General features: G+C 32.4%; 1 protein-coding gene across 7 annotated transcripts in view; it reads left to right on the top strand.

Annotated features, from left to right (window-relative positions):
* The window catches only part of URI1 (URI1 prefoldin like chaperone), an 88,015-nt gene extending 76,051 nt beyond the window's left edge, over positions 1–11,964 (top strand). For all 7 annotated transcript variants that reach the window (XM_082711211.1, XM_082711210.1, XM_082711209.1 and 4 more), the window contains 7 exons: positions 129–220; positions 417–474; positions 2,334–2,502; positions 3,902–4,247; positions 6,098–6,240; positions 6,990–7,239; positions 10,230–11,964. In XM_082711211.1, the coding sequence (XP_082567337.1) occupies positions 129–220; positions 417–474; positions 2,334–2,502; positions 3,902–4,247; positions 6,098–6,240; positions 6,990–7,239; positions 10,230–10,412 (1,241 nt within the window). In that variant the 3' untranslated portion in view covers positions 10,413–11,964. The remainder of the gene's footprint in view (positions 1–128; positions 221–416; positions 475–2,333; positions 2,503–3,901; positions 4,248–6,097; positions 6,241–6,989; positions 7,240–10,229) is intronic.
* Positions 11,965–16,613: the final 4,649 nt, after the last annotated feature.

The raw sequence follows: 16,613 nt of genomic DNA on the forward strand, positions 1-16,613 counted from the left end.
AGAATCTTTTTAAAAGCATTATTATTTAGACATTATATTTGCAGTATGATAGGACTATAGTTAATGATACTGTAGGTCTTACATATGTATGCCACGTTTTACATAATGGTTGTTTTTGTTTATTTCAGATGTAAGAAAAACAATAGATGATTTAAAAAAAGTGATGAAAAATTTTGAATCCAGAGTTGAATTCACAGAAGATTTGCAAAAAATGAGTGATGTGAGTATTTTTTTCCAATCTTCTAGTTTTTTTAGAACAGTTTTTATGTTGGAAAAAAATCTTATAGCCCTGGAACAAATCCCTTGTTTCAGATGCTCTCAGACATTTTTCTAGGTTGTATGATTGCACTTAAAATAATTTTAATGTATTGAAGATTCAAATTGTTAATGCGCTTTTTTTTTGTTTAAAAAATTAGGCTGCAGGTGATATTGTTGATATAAGAGAAGAAATTAAAAGTGACTTTGAATTTAAAGGTAAGCAGTTTAGATTGTTTTATGTCTAGTTATTTAAATATTTGCTATTTATGTTGATTTTCAGGGAATCTTCTATGAGTCATTTAGGATTATATGATACTTTTAAATTCATTAGATAACAAACATTTGTTTCATTTATTTATTAATTTATTATTATTACGTTTTTTATAACTTTGATATAAATTGCTGTATATTTTAATATATTTTAAAATATAAACATTAGAAGAGAAGTAACTTTTTGATTGAAACCTTGATGCCAGTAAACTGATCCATTTACGTGGTGAGATGATATGGCTTTCTTCAAAGTTCTTAATGATCCAAATATCTAAAATTCAGAAAATGTGTATTCCATACATGGTTCTGCTCCTAATTTAATCACTGACCTCAGTTGAGTCATAATATATCTTCTGCTAGTTGTTGTTCTTTTAAACCTGTAGCTTTAGATGTGTTTTTGGAAGAAAGAATGAAGATAACCTAAGAATTTTTCAGCCATTTATTTTGTGTTGCCTGCAGTGCTGTTCCAGATACAGGTGGTTTCCCAGGCTCACCTAATAGCCCTCTCTTGATAAGGATGGGTTTATGTGTTTGGGTTTACTTCGGTAAAGGCAGTGAGTGAGTAGTTCCCTTGTCAGTTGTAAAGTGTTAAAGTAGTGAAATTTTTAAAAGTCTTACAGAAATGGTTTATAATTTACTACTGTAGGAAACAGTTACTTTTAACAGTTATTTTGACGTGTAAAGTCCATATTATTTTTAGTAATTAACTCTGAAGAGGACTTACTGGTTGGAAGAGAGATAATTTTAGAAGCTATATTCTAGATATAGTATCTCTAGTAATAAAGCATCAAAATTAATAGCAAGTGGCTTTAGAAGATGAAAGGAAGGAGACATACATTAGTTAAAGAACAGAAGGACAAGTTAAAATTTTTGTTCGTGGTGACCAATGAGAGATTTTTGTGTTTTACAGTCTAAAATATGAAACTTGTTAATATTGCTTTATTGGTGATAGTTAGAATAATAGGCCATAAAGCATATTTTTGATATGTTCAGATTTATGAAACAGTGTTCTACTTTTGAATATATGGTGGAGGTCATCTGTTAACCGTATCTCATAACAGCATTTTAGACTTCTTCCCATTGCCTTCTTCAAAGCTAGAATTTGCTTTATTAAAAAGTCCTTTTTTTTTTTAAATGAAAAGCAAATGGATTTGAGTTCAGATTTTCTTTATCTCCTGCCCTCACATGAGGATTACAAATAAGATAAAGCAATTTAAAAAGTAAAAATATTCATATATAAAATTACAGTCCAGCTTTCCAGGGATTAGCCTTCATAGATTCCTCCTAGGGTGATCATGCCTGGCAGTACCTTAGAGTTGAAAGTATCCTGTGACAGGGCTTTGATGTGTAACTTTCGTAACTAAATTCTCTTAAGGATGGAAGATGTGTGTTATTTGTGTTGAATTTTATGTTGTAAGTAGGGTACCTTATGGCCATTTTTACTTAGGAAGTTTTGAAGCTCTCAGGTAGCTCTTCAGGGTCTTTAATGTGCATATGAATCCTCTTGGGCTCTTATTAAAACAGAGGATTATGATTCAGCAGATGGTGGGGGGTGGCTGAGAGTTAGTACTTCTGAAATGTTCTGTAGGGGATACCAGTGTTGCTGGTCCTTGGACCACACTTTGAGTAGCAAGATGTGAGATATATACATCCTTGGAGTTATCTTTGCTTACCTTTAAAACCATGCCTCCTGTGTCAACATCCCCTCTCCTCAAAAGAAAGTCTTATTACTAAGTCTACATTTGTGCCTTTTCAAAGTTAGCTATTAACAGCCATGTCTTTCCTTTTTTTTTTTTTTTAAATAGCAAAACACCGAATTGCTCATAAACCTCACTCCAAACCAAAAACTTCAGAGATTTTTGAAGCAGATTTTGCAAATGATGTAAAATCTAAGAATTTGCTTGCTGATAAGGAACTGTGGGCTCGACTTGAAGAACTAGAGAGACAGGAAGAATTACTGGGTGAACTTGATAGGTACCTAATGACAAATCATCTTTCCAAGAGAATTTATTTCTAAACACATTTGCTTGTTAATCTCTTTCCTCATTAATAAAACAATACATGCTCATTGAAGAAAATAGAGAAAAGTATAATATATTAAAGTATCAATAATCCTACCGCTCTAAAATAAATATTCTTTAGAATATTTTCTTTTAGGGCTGTGCATTTGTGTCAAGCCCATGCATATATATGTGTGTACAGAAATACTTAAAATCACTATTCCTATTTTTTTAATTATAAGATTTCAGCCATATATTACATAATGAAGTCCTAAGATATATCTGATAGTTGACTTAAAATAATTATGGATGTTTTATATATTACATTTTACATGAAGTATTTTTATACTATAGTCAGGATAATGCTATATATTTGAGTGACTTGTGAAAAAGAAAAGCTGCTCTGGATTCGTTGCTGTAAAATATTTATCCTTGCTTTCCTTTGCAAACTTTTCTGTTTATTGAGCAGACAATCTGTAATCTGGTCAGATGGTTATATATATGGAAAACTTTTCCAAACTCCTATTTGAAATATATACATTAGCACTCACTTGGAATTGTCAGAATGCTCAATGAAATCTGTGACTACAGAAGTTCTATATTATTTGGCTTAAATGATGTACCATATGCAGTAATTAATTTCTGTGAAAAATAGGACATGAAGCACAAAGTATATATATTTTTTCTACCATTTCACCTATAAATTCTTAGGTCTTTTGATTAACTGATACAATTTCATTTTTTTAGATCAGTCTTGAATCTTGTTATTTTCTTGGTCACGATTCTCTTTCTATTTTTGCATGATGTTATTTCAATTCTATTGCATTTTTGGTTTTGTTATTTTTGTAAGGTTTTCAAATCCTTTGTAGAAATGAAGCATGAAAAATGTACATGTGTTTGTATAAGTATAATTATATTCATGTGTATACATACAAATCCTTCATTTTTTAAAATTACAGTAATACATGCTTGTAAAATATTCCAAATATAGAAGTAGAAAATAAGAATGTGTTAATTTTCTGGGCTTTAATTTCTCGTCTTTAAATAGAGAAACATATTCTCTGTGAATTTCTTACAAATCTCTTGATTGTATTATTTATATTGTATTGTGTGTGGCCATGTCCTCTTGCAAAGATTAAAAAATTCATCTGTATTCTACTAAGTGTTTGAGTAACTACTACATACAGAATAGTGTAGGGTTTTTTTGTTAATTTATTTCAAAACATTTTTATAGACTTAGAATTCTATTTAAATATATATCTTATTCAATCTTAATTTTTACCCATTGAAATGAAATGAGAATTTTAATATGGAGAATATGGAGAATTTTGATGTGTTTGTTTGATCTTGTTAATTTTCTATTTCTTTACTAGTAAGCCTGGTACTGTGATTGCAAATGGAGAGGATACGACATCTTCTGAAGAAGAAAAGGAAGATCAGAATATAAATGCGCATGTGATGCATCAAGTGACAGACTCTGTTACTTCAAGCAGCTGTTATAAGGATGTTACACATTCAGAACTGTTCAGTGGTCAAATGAATGGCATTCATCCAGTGAACGGTTCAAATTCTTACCACAGTAATGAAGATGATGATGATGATGATGGTGGTGGTGATGGTGGTGGTGGTGGCGATAATGAAAATGACCAGGATGCTCTAGGGGTTGGAGATCATTCTATACCAACAATATATTTTTCTCATACTGTCGAACCTAAGAGGGTTTGTATACATTTTATTAATTCTGTATATATTTTAAATATTCAGTATCATCTGTAATTTTCTTTAAAAGAACAGTGTCAGCAGTGATTAATATTGTTGATAGTGCCAAACAAGAAGACCATCTTTTGCGTCTTTCTCTGGCCAATTTTTCTAAAAAGAAAAAGGAGGATGTGTGGAGTCCAAAGTCTCCGTAATTGGTTTTGGTCCATTGTTATCTGAAGCCACAATAGAATTCCAATTGTTTGGGGTCTAGAAGGGAATCAGATTTGAGCAGCAACTACTGTAATTTCACCTGTCCTTCATTCAGAGGTTTTATTTTTTTTTTAATTTTAAAATTTTTTTATAAACATATAATGCATTATTAGCCCTGGGGCACAGGTCTGTGAATTGCCAGGTGAGAATTTTCTTACGAATTCTAGATTTAATTATATTGTGGGTGTTTTGATGTACTTGGATGTTAAAGTGACTGCTTTAGTTATATTCCTAATGATGCCAGGTTGTTATTTTCTGTGTGGGCACAACATGAATAGGAGTGCCATGAGCAAAGTTGAAAAATTTAGGAGGAAGTAAAAAGTAGCTCCTTTTCTGATAAAATAAATATAAACATCTGTGACTAATCATAACTTTAGAATTTTGGCATTTTAGAGCTGGGGGTTATTATAGAGATCTTCTAATACAGGGTTTTTAAGCATTTTTTTAGTATCAAAGACTTTTTATTCCCTTCGTACTTATTATAGAATCCCAGTATTTAAAATAGATCAAAATAGGTTAGTTCTGATTGGAGGAAGGATAGACTACCTTAAACCCATTCCCTCATTCTACAACGCTGCTCCAAGGAGCAACTAGGAATTCATCTTTCTCAAGGAAACTTAAGGCCTAGAAGTCCGTAGAGCTGGCTAGTAATGAAACAGAAAGCCCTTTGTGTCAGTGTAGTGCTCTTTGTACCACAAGGTACCTCTGCAGGGATTGCCTAGAGCAGAGTTAAGGTTCTATGGTATCAGTCTTAAGTATCCGTGATTATTATTTAATGAAACATGTTTAAGACATATTTGATATTTCTTAGGTCCCTTAAGTTATCCCTGCTCTAATATGAAGTGAAATAAGTTATTATTATTTTTTAAATATTTTAATACTTCAGACTAAAGGAAACATCTTGTGAATTCTTTGGAAAAAATTGACCTAATAACCAGAAAAAGAAGTTTATTTTATGATTCTTATTTCAGGCTTTAAACTTTTTCTTATTTGCGTGTCAATAAAATAGGAAGAAGTAATAATATTTTTAGGAATGTTATGAGAGAGAGAGAGAAGTCCTTCATGTGGAAAGTGCAGTAAAATGCTGAATAGGAATAGAAGAATAACATGATAATCTTACAGGATTTTTTATTTTATTTTATTTTTTAGTCCAGTTTCTAAAAACTAGAGGTATTTTAAAAATTCTGAAGTTAAATATTATTTAATAATGCTTTTATGACTTAAATTTTATATTCTTACCAAATATTTCTTTGGTTAATTGTGTTCTTTGTTTTGAAATGCATGATTTAAGCCAAAATTTTATGTCAAAGTAATGGGGTGATATGAAAGCTTATAATAAATCAATCATTTAGTTTAAATGTAATTTGCTTTCAACACAATAATAAAGTCACTGAAGATTAGAATTGGTCATTAAAGAAGACATAATTTAATGTAGTAAAAGTATGTTAAGGGTAAGGACTTTTTAATCCTAATAATGCACATCATTTCAGTGTCAAAAAATTTAAACTGTTTCTCTTCTTATAGGGTTTATTTGTTTAAGTTTTGACTTTGATTTACTTTCTCAAAAGGGTTGTTATTTTATGTTGTGAAATTTTTAGGTCCGAATAAATACTGGGAAAAATACCACTTTAAAATTCAGTGAAAAGAAAGAAGAAGCCAAACGTAAACGAAAGAACAGCTCTGGCAGTGGTCATTCTGCCCAAGAGCTGCCTACTATCAGGACTCCTGCTGACATTTATAGGTGAGTGGTATTCGCAGGCAGTAGAACAATCTGCTGTTCCCGTCCTCCTCTTCGTAACTCAACATGTATAGGAAAAAGGTTGTCGGTAACGCAGAAGGCTATCACTGAAAAGCGAGGTATTCGGATAGAGTTGGCTTAGTATTTCAGAGGCTGTCACAGGAGCTGCTGAGCTACCGAAAGCAGTTGGAAAATTGCACGATCTCTCACTTCTCCCCCTCTTTGCCAGTGCTTTTAAAACGTTCCCAGTCGATCCAGTCAAAAAATGTTGTGTACTTTAGTTACAACTTTGTGTTTCCAGTGGGCTGGAGCCTCACTTTCCTGCCACAGCAGTGAAGGTGCTTGGCAGGTGGTTTATCTTTTCACAAAGTGGGAGTTAAGTTTTGCTGTTCCAGTTTTTTGTTGTGTTGTTGAAAAAGTTACCATTTGAAAATACCCGTTTTCATGACTTAACGCTTGTAAAATTGCTTAATTGTCTTCTAAGTAGGCCTAGAGTATATGTGGAAATGTGGCAAATTAGGTGTCATTGAGAACATGCTTATAAACAAAGTGCTCTGTTTTATTAGGCCAAAAAAATCATGTTTTTAAGAATATGAAACACATTATTTGAAACTAAAAATTATTTTGATTCTGCAAATTTTACATGTAACCTTGTAGATTAATTTCTAGAAAAGATTTTTTTAATATCATTATAACTTTATCCTCTGCTTATGAATTACCTAAAGTGGATATATCTATTTTGGATATTGTAGGGTCTTCGTTGATGTTGTGAACGGGGAATATGTCCCTCGTAAGTCCATCCTGAAGTCTCGCAGCAGAGAGAACAGTGTTTGCAGTGATACCAGTGAAAGCAGTGCTGCTGACTTCGATGACAGACGAGGAGTTCTGAGGAGTATTAGCTGTGAAGAGGCCACTTGTAGTGACACTAGTGAGAGTATTTTGGAAGAGGAACAAGAAGAAAACCATCACAAGAAACTTTTGCCCTTATCAGGAACACCTGAGGTGTGTGTATGTCTCTGACTCTTTGATTTCAGATGGTATCTTTCATGAGTTTTTGTAAGACTAAAAAGGTGGTGGTATCTCCATATCAGAAGGGCCTATCATTCATTTTCCCAATTTCATGTAGATCATTTTTGGAATTAAAAAGATACGCCTCTGCTTTTTAAAAAATTTTTGAAAATTATAGGTGTTGTGTCTCGGGTATGGTTTATAAATTATTAATCTTACAATCTTTAAATTATTTTGTCTTACATAGTTATTTATTGAAGTTAATCAACTGGTTAATGGCATTGTTTATCTTACAGCTTCTTTAGTTTATACATATATTTAATCTCAAAAGTCATGGAACCTAATTCATTCTGCTTGTTCTTTTTCAATAATTAATAATTTGTAAAAAATTAATAGTCACTAGCAAACATAAATGCAGGTCTAAAAATGTAACATTATTCAAGAAAATTTTTGTAGGGAAAAGTATTACCAATCTTAAAGTTTTATTTTTGTGAAGTAGGAATTTTATTTTGTTTTTTTTTTTTATTTTTTATTTTTTATTTTTTATTTTTATTATTATTATTATTTTTTTTTGTGAAGTAGGAATTTTAAAGTATCTCAGTTTGCATAATTGTTACATTTTTGGCCAGATCATTTAGCGGCTTTTTTTAAAATAAATTACCACTAGACCAAACCATAGTCATTTTATAATGGCTTAAGTAGATGACTATACTTCTTTTATATGCTTTAGTTGAGTTAATGAAAAAATATATGTGGCAGATAATTATCTAAAGTCCTGTGTTTTGGCCTGTGCCAGTGACATACGTATTCTTAGGGGTTGTGGAATCGTATTACAATTTAATGAAAGCTGGAGATCCCTCAGAAGAATGAGTGCACACATACATATTCTTACCTACCATGTTGCATATACTTTCGTGTGTGAGGAGGAGGGGTATTAGAAGATCCCAAAGTAAGAATTCCTATCTTTGAAATAGTCATGTGTATGATTTCCATTATTCCCAGGCATGATTTCTAATTTTTTGTTTGTTTTGTGGGTATTTCAAGTTTTCAATTCTAAGGTTCCCACTCACACCTGTATAAAAGTGTTATACCCATTTAGGTATATATCAGATACATCTAAAAATATATATGTTTATATGTATGTTTATATGTTTATATATATCTAAAACTGTTGCTTGTATTAAATAGTACAGCAACTAAATGGTAACTGAATGGTGATAATTGTACTAAATGTCAGTGGAGATGGAGATGGAGGTCATTAGCATTTAGGGACAGTATATATGATCAGAATATTCTCCTCCCCTCCACCCAGTACAATGATCTCAGTTGCCCTGGAAAATATCTCATTTAATAGTTTTCCAAATTGTTAGAAAAACAGGTAATGGGTATAGACTTTCACTATTTCAAAATTTTTGAAAATTAGGTTTTTATAAGGACTTAATGTATCATGGTATGCTAGAGCTCAAGACTGGAACTTTAGTTTTATTTCATTCTTATTAGCTTGGCATTTTGTACTGAACTGTTATCAGCATTCTAGATGCTGTACACTTTTTTAACATCCACAAGTAGTTCATGCATATGGTAAGTACTTTGAAAGATACCCTTTTCGGTATCTTTAAATGCTGAAATTTTTTTTTTTTTTTTTTCAAAAGGCTCAGTGCTCATCAAGATAAAATAGAGGAGTCTTGAGAAAGTAGATTTTGAGTTTCTTTTAAGAGTTTGGATTCCACCGAAGTTCCTAAAATATTACAGGAAGGAAAGGGCATTCTTGTTTTGTTTCTTTGATAGGGCAAGGTGGAGGGGTGTGGCTTTCTAAACAACTCAGGTGATACATTGTCTTAACTAAATTTGTACTCTTGTTAGACAAAGGGAAGCAAAATATACATGAAAGTGTACTTGTCAGATTTTACTTTGTGTATAATGAGTTTTAAAAGATGGAAGGGGGGAATCCAAATACTAGAAACTTTAAGAATAAAATCCATACCAACTCCTTGGTTTTTATAGACTTTATTTATTTATTCATTCATTTAGATTTATATATTTTAAAAATTTTATTTGAGAAAGTGAGCATGCAGGAAAGCACAAGATGGGAGGGAGGGGCAGAGGGACAGGAGAAGGAGACTCCCCCATTGAACAGGGAGCCTGATCCTGGGATCATGTCCTGAGCTGAAGGCAGACAATTAACTGACTAAGCCACCCAGGTGCTCCTTTATATAAAAAGATCTTTATGTAAAAATATATATATATAAAGATATATCTTTGGTTATATTTCCAGCGTTTTGTACACATTACTTTTTTTCAGTTGAATACACAGTTGGCCAGATTTAGTCCAGCAGACATCCAGTTGAAATTAAAGGATCATTTTTTTTTGTGGAACATTTAATTTTCATTATTGTATTAATTATGGTAAATTTTGAGACTGGTGCTTGTCTCCACTAGTATCAGCACTTGATTTTTCAGTTTCTGCTGATCTCTTAAATAAAATTGAGGTGGGACTCAATAAAATTCTCAAGTAATTGCATAAATGAGCACCACCTAAGAAATGTCACTGCTGCTGAAATTAAGCTATTGGCAGCATGGCTTCCATAGGATAGCTCATTCGTCAGCTCATGTTTGATACCCTAGTAGCATTTTTTAGTTTAATACATTATTTTTCACAGCATGGTCTGGACATAATATTGGAATGTGTGAAAGTTGAGGACGTTTTTTGTACCCATTTTTGTTTAATCCCAGATAAAACATTTATTTTATATTTTGCTTTCTTAAATGTATGCTATAAAAATGTACTTATAGTTGGTGGTGTAATTAAGATACATTTTAATAGTACTTGATTTCTCTGGACAGTTTGTATTTTGTGTATTTATTCAAAAACCTTAAGAATTTACTTTCGACAAAAAAGAAGTGTCTAATTGGCAAATACAGGATAATGATTTGTGGGCATCTTACTTATGTTTTGTTACCATAATCTGATTTTTGTCTTCTAGGCTTTTTCTGGAACTGTAATAGAAAAAGAATTTCTATCACCCTCCTTAACACCACACCCAACCATGGTTCATCCTGTGCTACCCACCATTCCAGAACGAAAAGAAGTTCTGTCAGAAGTATCAGAAGAAACTACAAAGAGGGTTTCAAAGTTCAAAGCTGCCAGATTGCAGCAGAAAAACTAGGGCCTGCCTAGGCAATGGTAGTTTACATTCTGGAACCTAGTTTTGCATTTCTTTAGAATCTGTTTCACAAAATATGTTACATGTAGTTTGAAATAAGGCATCCAGAATTCATTTGGCAGCAAGATCTCGTACTGTTATCAGTGGTATTAAAAATCAAAGTAAATGTTTGAATACTTTAATATTCAGCTTGTTTTGTTAATTCTCTGAATACTGTCAATACTGTTGTCTAAGTTTTCTTATGATGCACTGGCAGTATTTAGAATTATTTTTCAAAGAATACTGTTCATATGCATTGTTTTTGTGTTTTGAACTAAATACAGGCAGTTTTGTACCAGCTGTGAAGTTGTGCGTACCATATGGACCATTTTAAGGAAACTTCTAAAATTTCAGATAGATTCAACAATTATATTACTTGCTTTAGCATTTTAAAGGCACTTTAAAAAAAATCTACTTCTGTAGGTTTTGCAGCTAGGTGGCTATTTAAAAAAATTCTCCCCTTTGTTGGTCATTCTATCATCTCTGAGGCCGAAAGCTACATGTACCCTATGGGAAGGTTTGTTTGATTGGAAGAATGGTATTTTGTAAAACATTTTTTTTTCTAGTAAAAATTTTATGAAACTTGGTCTCTAAAATGTGAACTTTATGATTCAGAATTGAATACAGAAATGTCTTTGATTCATATATATGCTACCTGCACCACATGTAATTCCATAGGCAATTCTTCTCCCTTGGTGTGTTCACTTTTAACCAGAATTATATTTTGGGAGAGAAGGAAGGTTGTGTAGATGCTAAGAAAAATTACCAGATTTTTTAAATAAGAAATTTTATGTTTGAATTTTCCAACATTTTCATTATTTAAGGCTACTTTCCTACTAGTAAATAATTGAAATAACATATTGACTGTTAGCAAAAATCCTTAAAATAAAGAGAAATTTATTCTAACATTGAAAATTACACTGCAAGTGTTAATCATTAGCTTGATGCATGCTGAAATGTAGCTTTTAAAAAGCATTCTGCATTAGTACTAAAATAAGCCATCAATGCCAGTCCACCCTCTATTCATGGCTAAATATTTAAAGGTTATTTATAGCTTCTTTAATGAATTCTTGCTTAAACAAAGTGAAATTATGTCCTAGAAAAGTAGAAGCTATTTGTAACTAGAACAGCACAACTGTAAAAGTTTTATGAATATGTATTTTAGTAATACGGGGGTGAGCCTGAATCTCCACAAGTTAATGGATAATTCAGAACAAAGGACTGATTTTGAAAGATAGCCTAAAAATGTAGAAGATTTGTTCTTTAGTAAAGTTTAATGAACTGTGCATATATTTTTAGTTAAAACTGTTTTCTCTCAGCCCATCCCCCACAAAAATTAAACCAAACTGAGAGTACCATCATACACACACAGAAGAGTTCTGACTCCCAATTGCTATTCAAGTGAGCCCTGCTGGATATTCTCCCAGAAACAAACTTTATTGTGGGACTGTTGTGATATTCTTTACAGGCATGTAATTTCAAGAATACTGTCATTAAATAATTTTTCATAATTTGAGCCTGTTGTTATGTAGTTTATGTTACTTCTTGCAAATAAGACATTCTCTCATAGAATAAGCTAGTAGTAGAAGCAAGGAATAAGTGTTTGGTAACATTTTCTTATGTTCTGTTGAAGACCAGATGAAGTGGTATGGCCCCATTCCATAACTTCAGTTTTACAACAAAATTTCAGTTGTGATTTTGCATTATAGGTTTATTTTTCATATTAAATTCATGTTTCAGTGGGATAAATAAAATGAGGCTGGTCGTAAGTGTTCTCTTTTAAACCATTGTAAAACAGAATAGCAGAAGTTTGTTGTATTTTGAACTAATTTTAGACTTACAGAAAAATTGCAAAAATAGTAGTTTCCATATACCTCTTCATTCAGCTTCCCCTAATATTATAGCATCTTCTATAACCATAATGCAATGATTAAAAGTGGAAAATTTATGTTGATGCAGTACTATTAACTGATCTACAGATCTTATTTGAGTTTCACCAACTTTTTCACTAAGTGTTATTTTTTCTGTTCTAGGATCTATTTTGCATTTATTATATCTCTGTAGTCTCCTCCTCCATTTGTTTTCTTTTATGACTGACGTATTGAAGAGTACTGGTCAGATATTTTGTAAGCTGCTCCTCAGTTTGAGTTTGTTTGATGTACTCATAGTTTAGAATGAGGTTTTCCCTTTTTGGCAAGAATACCATAGAAATGCATCATATCAAGAGGTTCATATCAGAGATGCATTCTAGTGTGTCATTTCAAGAGGTCCAAAGTTTCAATATTAACCGTGGTGATTTGGTTAAGGTGGTGTCTGCTAGGTTTCTCCACTATAAAGTTACTATCTTTTCCTTTGTAGTTAATAAATACTTTTGAGGAGCTACTTTGAGATTCTGCTTTTTTTCCTCCTCAAATTTAAGCCCACTAATTTTTGCATTCATTGGCAGATCTTGCTTGCAACAGTTATTACTGTTATTAGGCAAATTATTATTTGCCCAATGGTTATTTTCTTGTTTTGGCTCTTTCTACCTACCTGCCTACCTCTCTGCTCTGTCTCTTCCTCCCATTGCCTCCCCTCCTTTCCCTCCCTCCCTCCCTCCCTTCCTCCCTCCCTCCCTTCCTCCTTTTCTTCCCCTAATGTAATCTAATGTGGTAGAGGGGCTCCTGTGAAGCCCTTTCAATGCTCCTATCAAGAATTAATTAGATTTGTTAGCCATTAAGATGTCTGGGTACTTTATTATTATTATTATTTTTTTTTACATTTCTTTCTTAGAATTCTTTTGTAATGAGAAGCTGTGCCATTCCCCTTCCTGGTGTTTATAAATTTATTGTCTCTATCAGTCTGAACTTGGATATTTATTTTATTTTGTGGGTTAAGATCCAGTTACCATTGGTTTGTTTGCTCAAATTGTTCCGTATTTGACCATTAGGAACTTCTTTGAGTTGGTTCCTGAATTCTTTCACAGATCTCTATATTTTTGTTTGAATATTTTGACTCCACAAAATGTTATAGGCTTATCTTAATTTTTCCTGCTCCAGCCTTCAAATCATCAGCCACTTCTCTGGGGAGCCATTATTCCTTTTGTTGGAGAAAGGTATTTAAATACCAACATTTCTCATGTGGGTGTGTGTATTGGCATTGTAGTGCCAGTTACTAGAAGCCCTTCCTCAGTAGATAGAGCTAGAAAATTATGTATATTAACCAGTGCATGTGTTTACATTTACACATTTGTCTCTTTATATAAAAAAATACAAATTTATACTGATACTTGTGATTTTAATCGAACACCACAGGATTTGTTCCAATTTTTCCTTGTTTGTGACTTCTTTCTGCAACAGTAAGAAACCTACCTGGCTCTTATTATCTACAATGTATTTGCCTACTTTTTAAAAAATCTGCTATACACATAAAAGTAGTTTCAGAGTGTTAATCCTTACTGCCAGGAGAAGCACATTTATGAACTATAGTGCACTATTCTTTTTTCTTTAGCTAAGTATGAGTCAGGAAACTTTGCCAAAGTTGCTTCGGTTAGTTTTCTTTTTTTTTCTTTCCCATCCCCTTCACTGTGATTGTGTCATGTGTAATACAGTTAGGTTCATTTGTTATTATTTGTGTTCTATTTTCGGTTTCCACATCCTTGTTGGTGTTAACAGTTTAATTTGGTGGTATGTGAAGGGTGAATGAACACCAGTGTGCTTCTGACAGTTACAGCTCTGCAAAAAGGTGAACTCAGAGAAGTGGCACACCCCCTTCTTCACTGGTACCCCATTTCCATTCCCATCTTTCTATCACGTCCCCACCTACCTGCTGTGTATAACCAGTCTCTATTTTCTCATCTCATTTTTTTTTTTTAATTTCTTTAACACAAACACATCCATATGCATTTCTTACTCCTTTCTGGCATGAGCATGACAGGTGTAACTTCTCCATTGCACTTTAATTTTTTTTCTTTTTCTATTTTAATAGTATGCCTTGGTAATGACTATGTCAGTTTATAGAGATGTTCCTCTTTTTTTTTTTAATTAAACATTTTTTTTTAAATTTTTTATTTTTTTAACAGAGATCTTGTATTCCCTTGTGTAGATGTTACATGGCTTATTTTGCACTTTCCTATGTATGGGCACTGTTTTTGGTATTTTGCAGTCACAAGTAATGATGCAGTGAGTAACTTCAGTGTATGTGTGTCTTCCAAGGGAAGATTTCCTAGAAGTAGGACTCATGGACCATTGGCACAGTTACTCTGTGATTTCTTTTAAACATAGTATAAGGTCTGTTTGGAATGTTATTGTTCTCTTATTAAGGACATAATTTTAATACATGTTTGCATATCTACATTTCATTGATGATTCTTTGATAATAACTTTGACACACCATAGTGTCCTAAAGTCATTTCAGAATCATTAAGGAATATTAAATACATACAGTGATCATGTTAAATTTGCTATATTTTTATTTTACTTATTTGGGGTAATTAGCCTTGCATGTGATTTATAAGAGGTTTCCATTTGTTGGAATGTTTCCAAATTTCAGAAGTACGGATCTCTCATTGTATTTGATTTGTTTTTCTCTTCTGAGGAACAGCTTTTCAAGGATACTAATCTTTGTGTGTTATTCCGTTGAGTAGCATATAAGCTTTCAACTGAACGCCTGTTAAATAAAATCTTCAACTGCAGTTGAAGATAATGGTTTATATGCTTAATACACCGGTCAGTATTGTCAAGTTTTTACATTTTACAATGCTTTCTCAGTTGTTTAAATTTCATTTTATAGGAACATCATTAGGATATGAAGAAGTTGTTGTAGTTACCATAACTGATGAATAGTAAAGAATTAAATAATATTTTGAGCACTTTCTATGTGTCAAGCATTTTCCATATACTTTATATGGACTATAGGTCATGTAATGCTCCCAGCAGTTCCCTGAGGTAGGTTCTGTTTTTTGTTTGTTTGTTTGTTTGTTTGTTTGTTTAATCACCTCTGTTTTAGAGATGAGGAGAGTAACTCAGAGACAAGGCAACATTTATAGTCAAGCTGCTGTTAAAATGCTGGAATGGGGGTTTAAAGCCAGGCAGTTTTGCCCCACAATCAGCACTCTTTAACACCCTTCTCTGACATGTAAATTGTTTGCTCTCTAAATAAGAGCTCCTATCTCATAAGGAAATAATGTGATTAGTAGGATATCTGAATATTCTTACTTATCATGAGGTCAGCTTTTTAAAAACCCAAATTGGAAACTTGCTCTGTTTCTTAACTCACACCTTAAGAGAGTTCTTTTTGATTTGCTGGAATGAGGTGGTTCCAGGTATGGTATTTGGCCATATGCATAAAAAGAAAGCAATGTAGATTGAGAATAGGAAAGATGTGAAGAGAGGTAATCAGTGTAATAGTATTTCATTGAGAAACTACTCATTTTTTAAATATAAATGTAGGCATTATGTGCATGGAAGTACATCTTTAGTATATAATCCAGTGGCTTCATAGTGACACTTCTTGTTCCTTAATGATAATTTTTTGCCTTAAAGTATTTCATATAACATTAATACAGCTAGTTAAATATTTTTCTAGTATAATCATTTCCATTTTGTATGTGTGTGATATTTTTGTGTTTTGTCTTTTTGTGTATACGTAAATGCACGTAATAGTGGTGGTATACCGATACTGCAAACAATTTTTAGCTTACTCTGACAATGTTTTGTAACTGTCAGGTTTAGTTTAGGATTATTGTAATTACTCTTATTGGGACTTACTCCACTATTTTGGGCGTCCGCTTTACTCTGATTATTTATCACCTCCCCACAACACTCTTTACTACTATTCAGATGAAGTGCTTTTGTTTTCCTGCTCTCTCTACTGATTTGGAAATTACATACTTGCTATATTTTAATTTTTTGACACTTTCCTATAAAAATGTGCACTTTTATTACAGCTCTGCTCTTCCCAGACAGTATGATCACTTTAGCGTTTGTAGTACTTTGGTTCCATTTTTTTCCTAACAGCTTTATTGAGGTATAATTTATATACCGTAACATCCATTTTTAAAATATGCAGTTTGGTGGTTTAAATTTCAAGTTGTGCTACTACCGCTACCATCCAGTTTTAGAACATTTCCACCATGCTAAAAAGATCCCTTGGACCTACTTACAGTCAGTCCCTATTTAGATCTCC

Source organism: Mustela nivalis (genome assembly GCF_964662115.1).
Source record: "Mustela nivalis genome assembly, chromosome: 18".
Lineage (NCBI taxonomy): Eukaryota > Metazoa > Chordata > Mammalia > Carnivora > Mustelidae > Mustela > Mustela nivalis.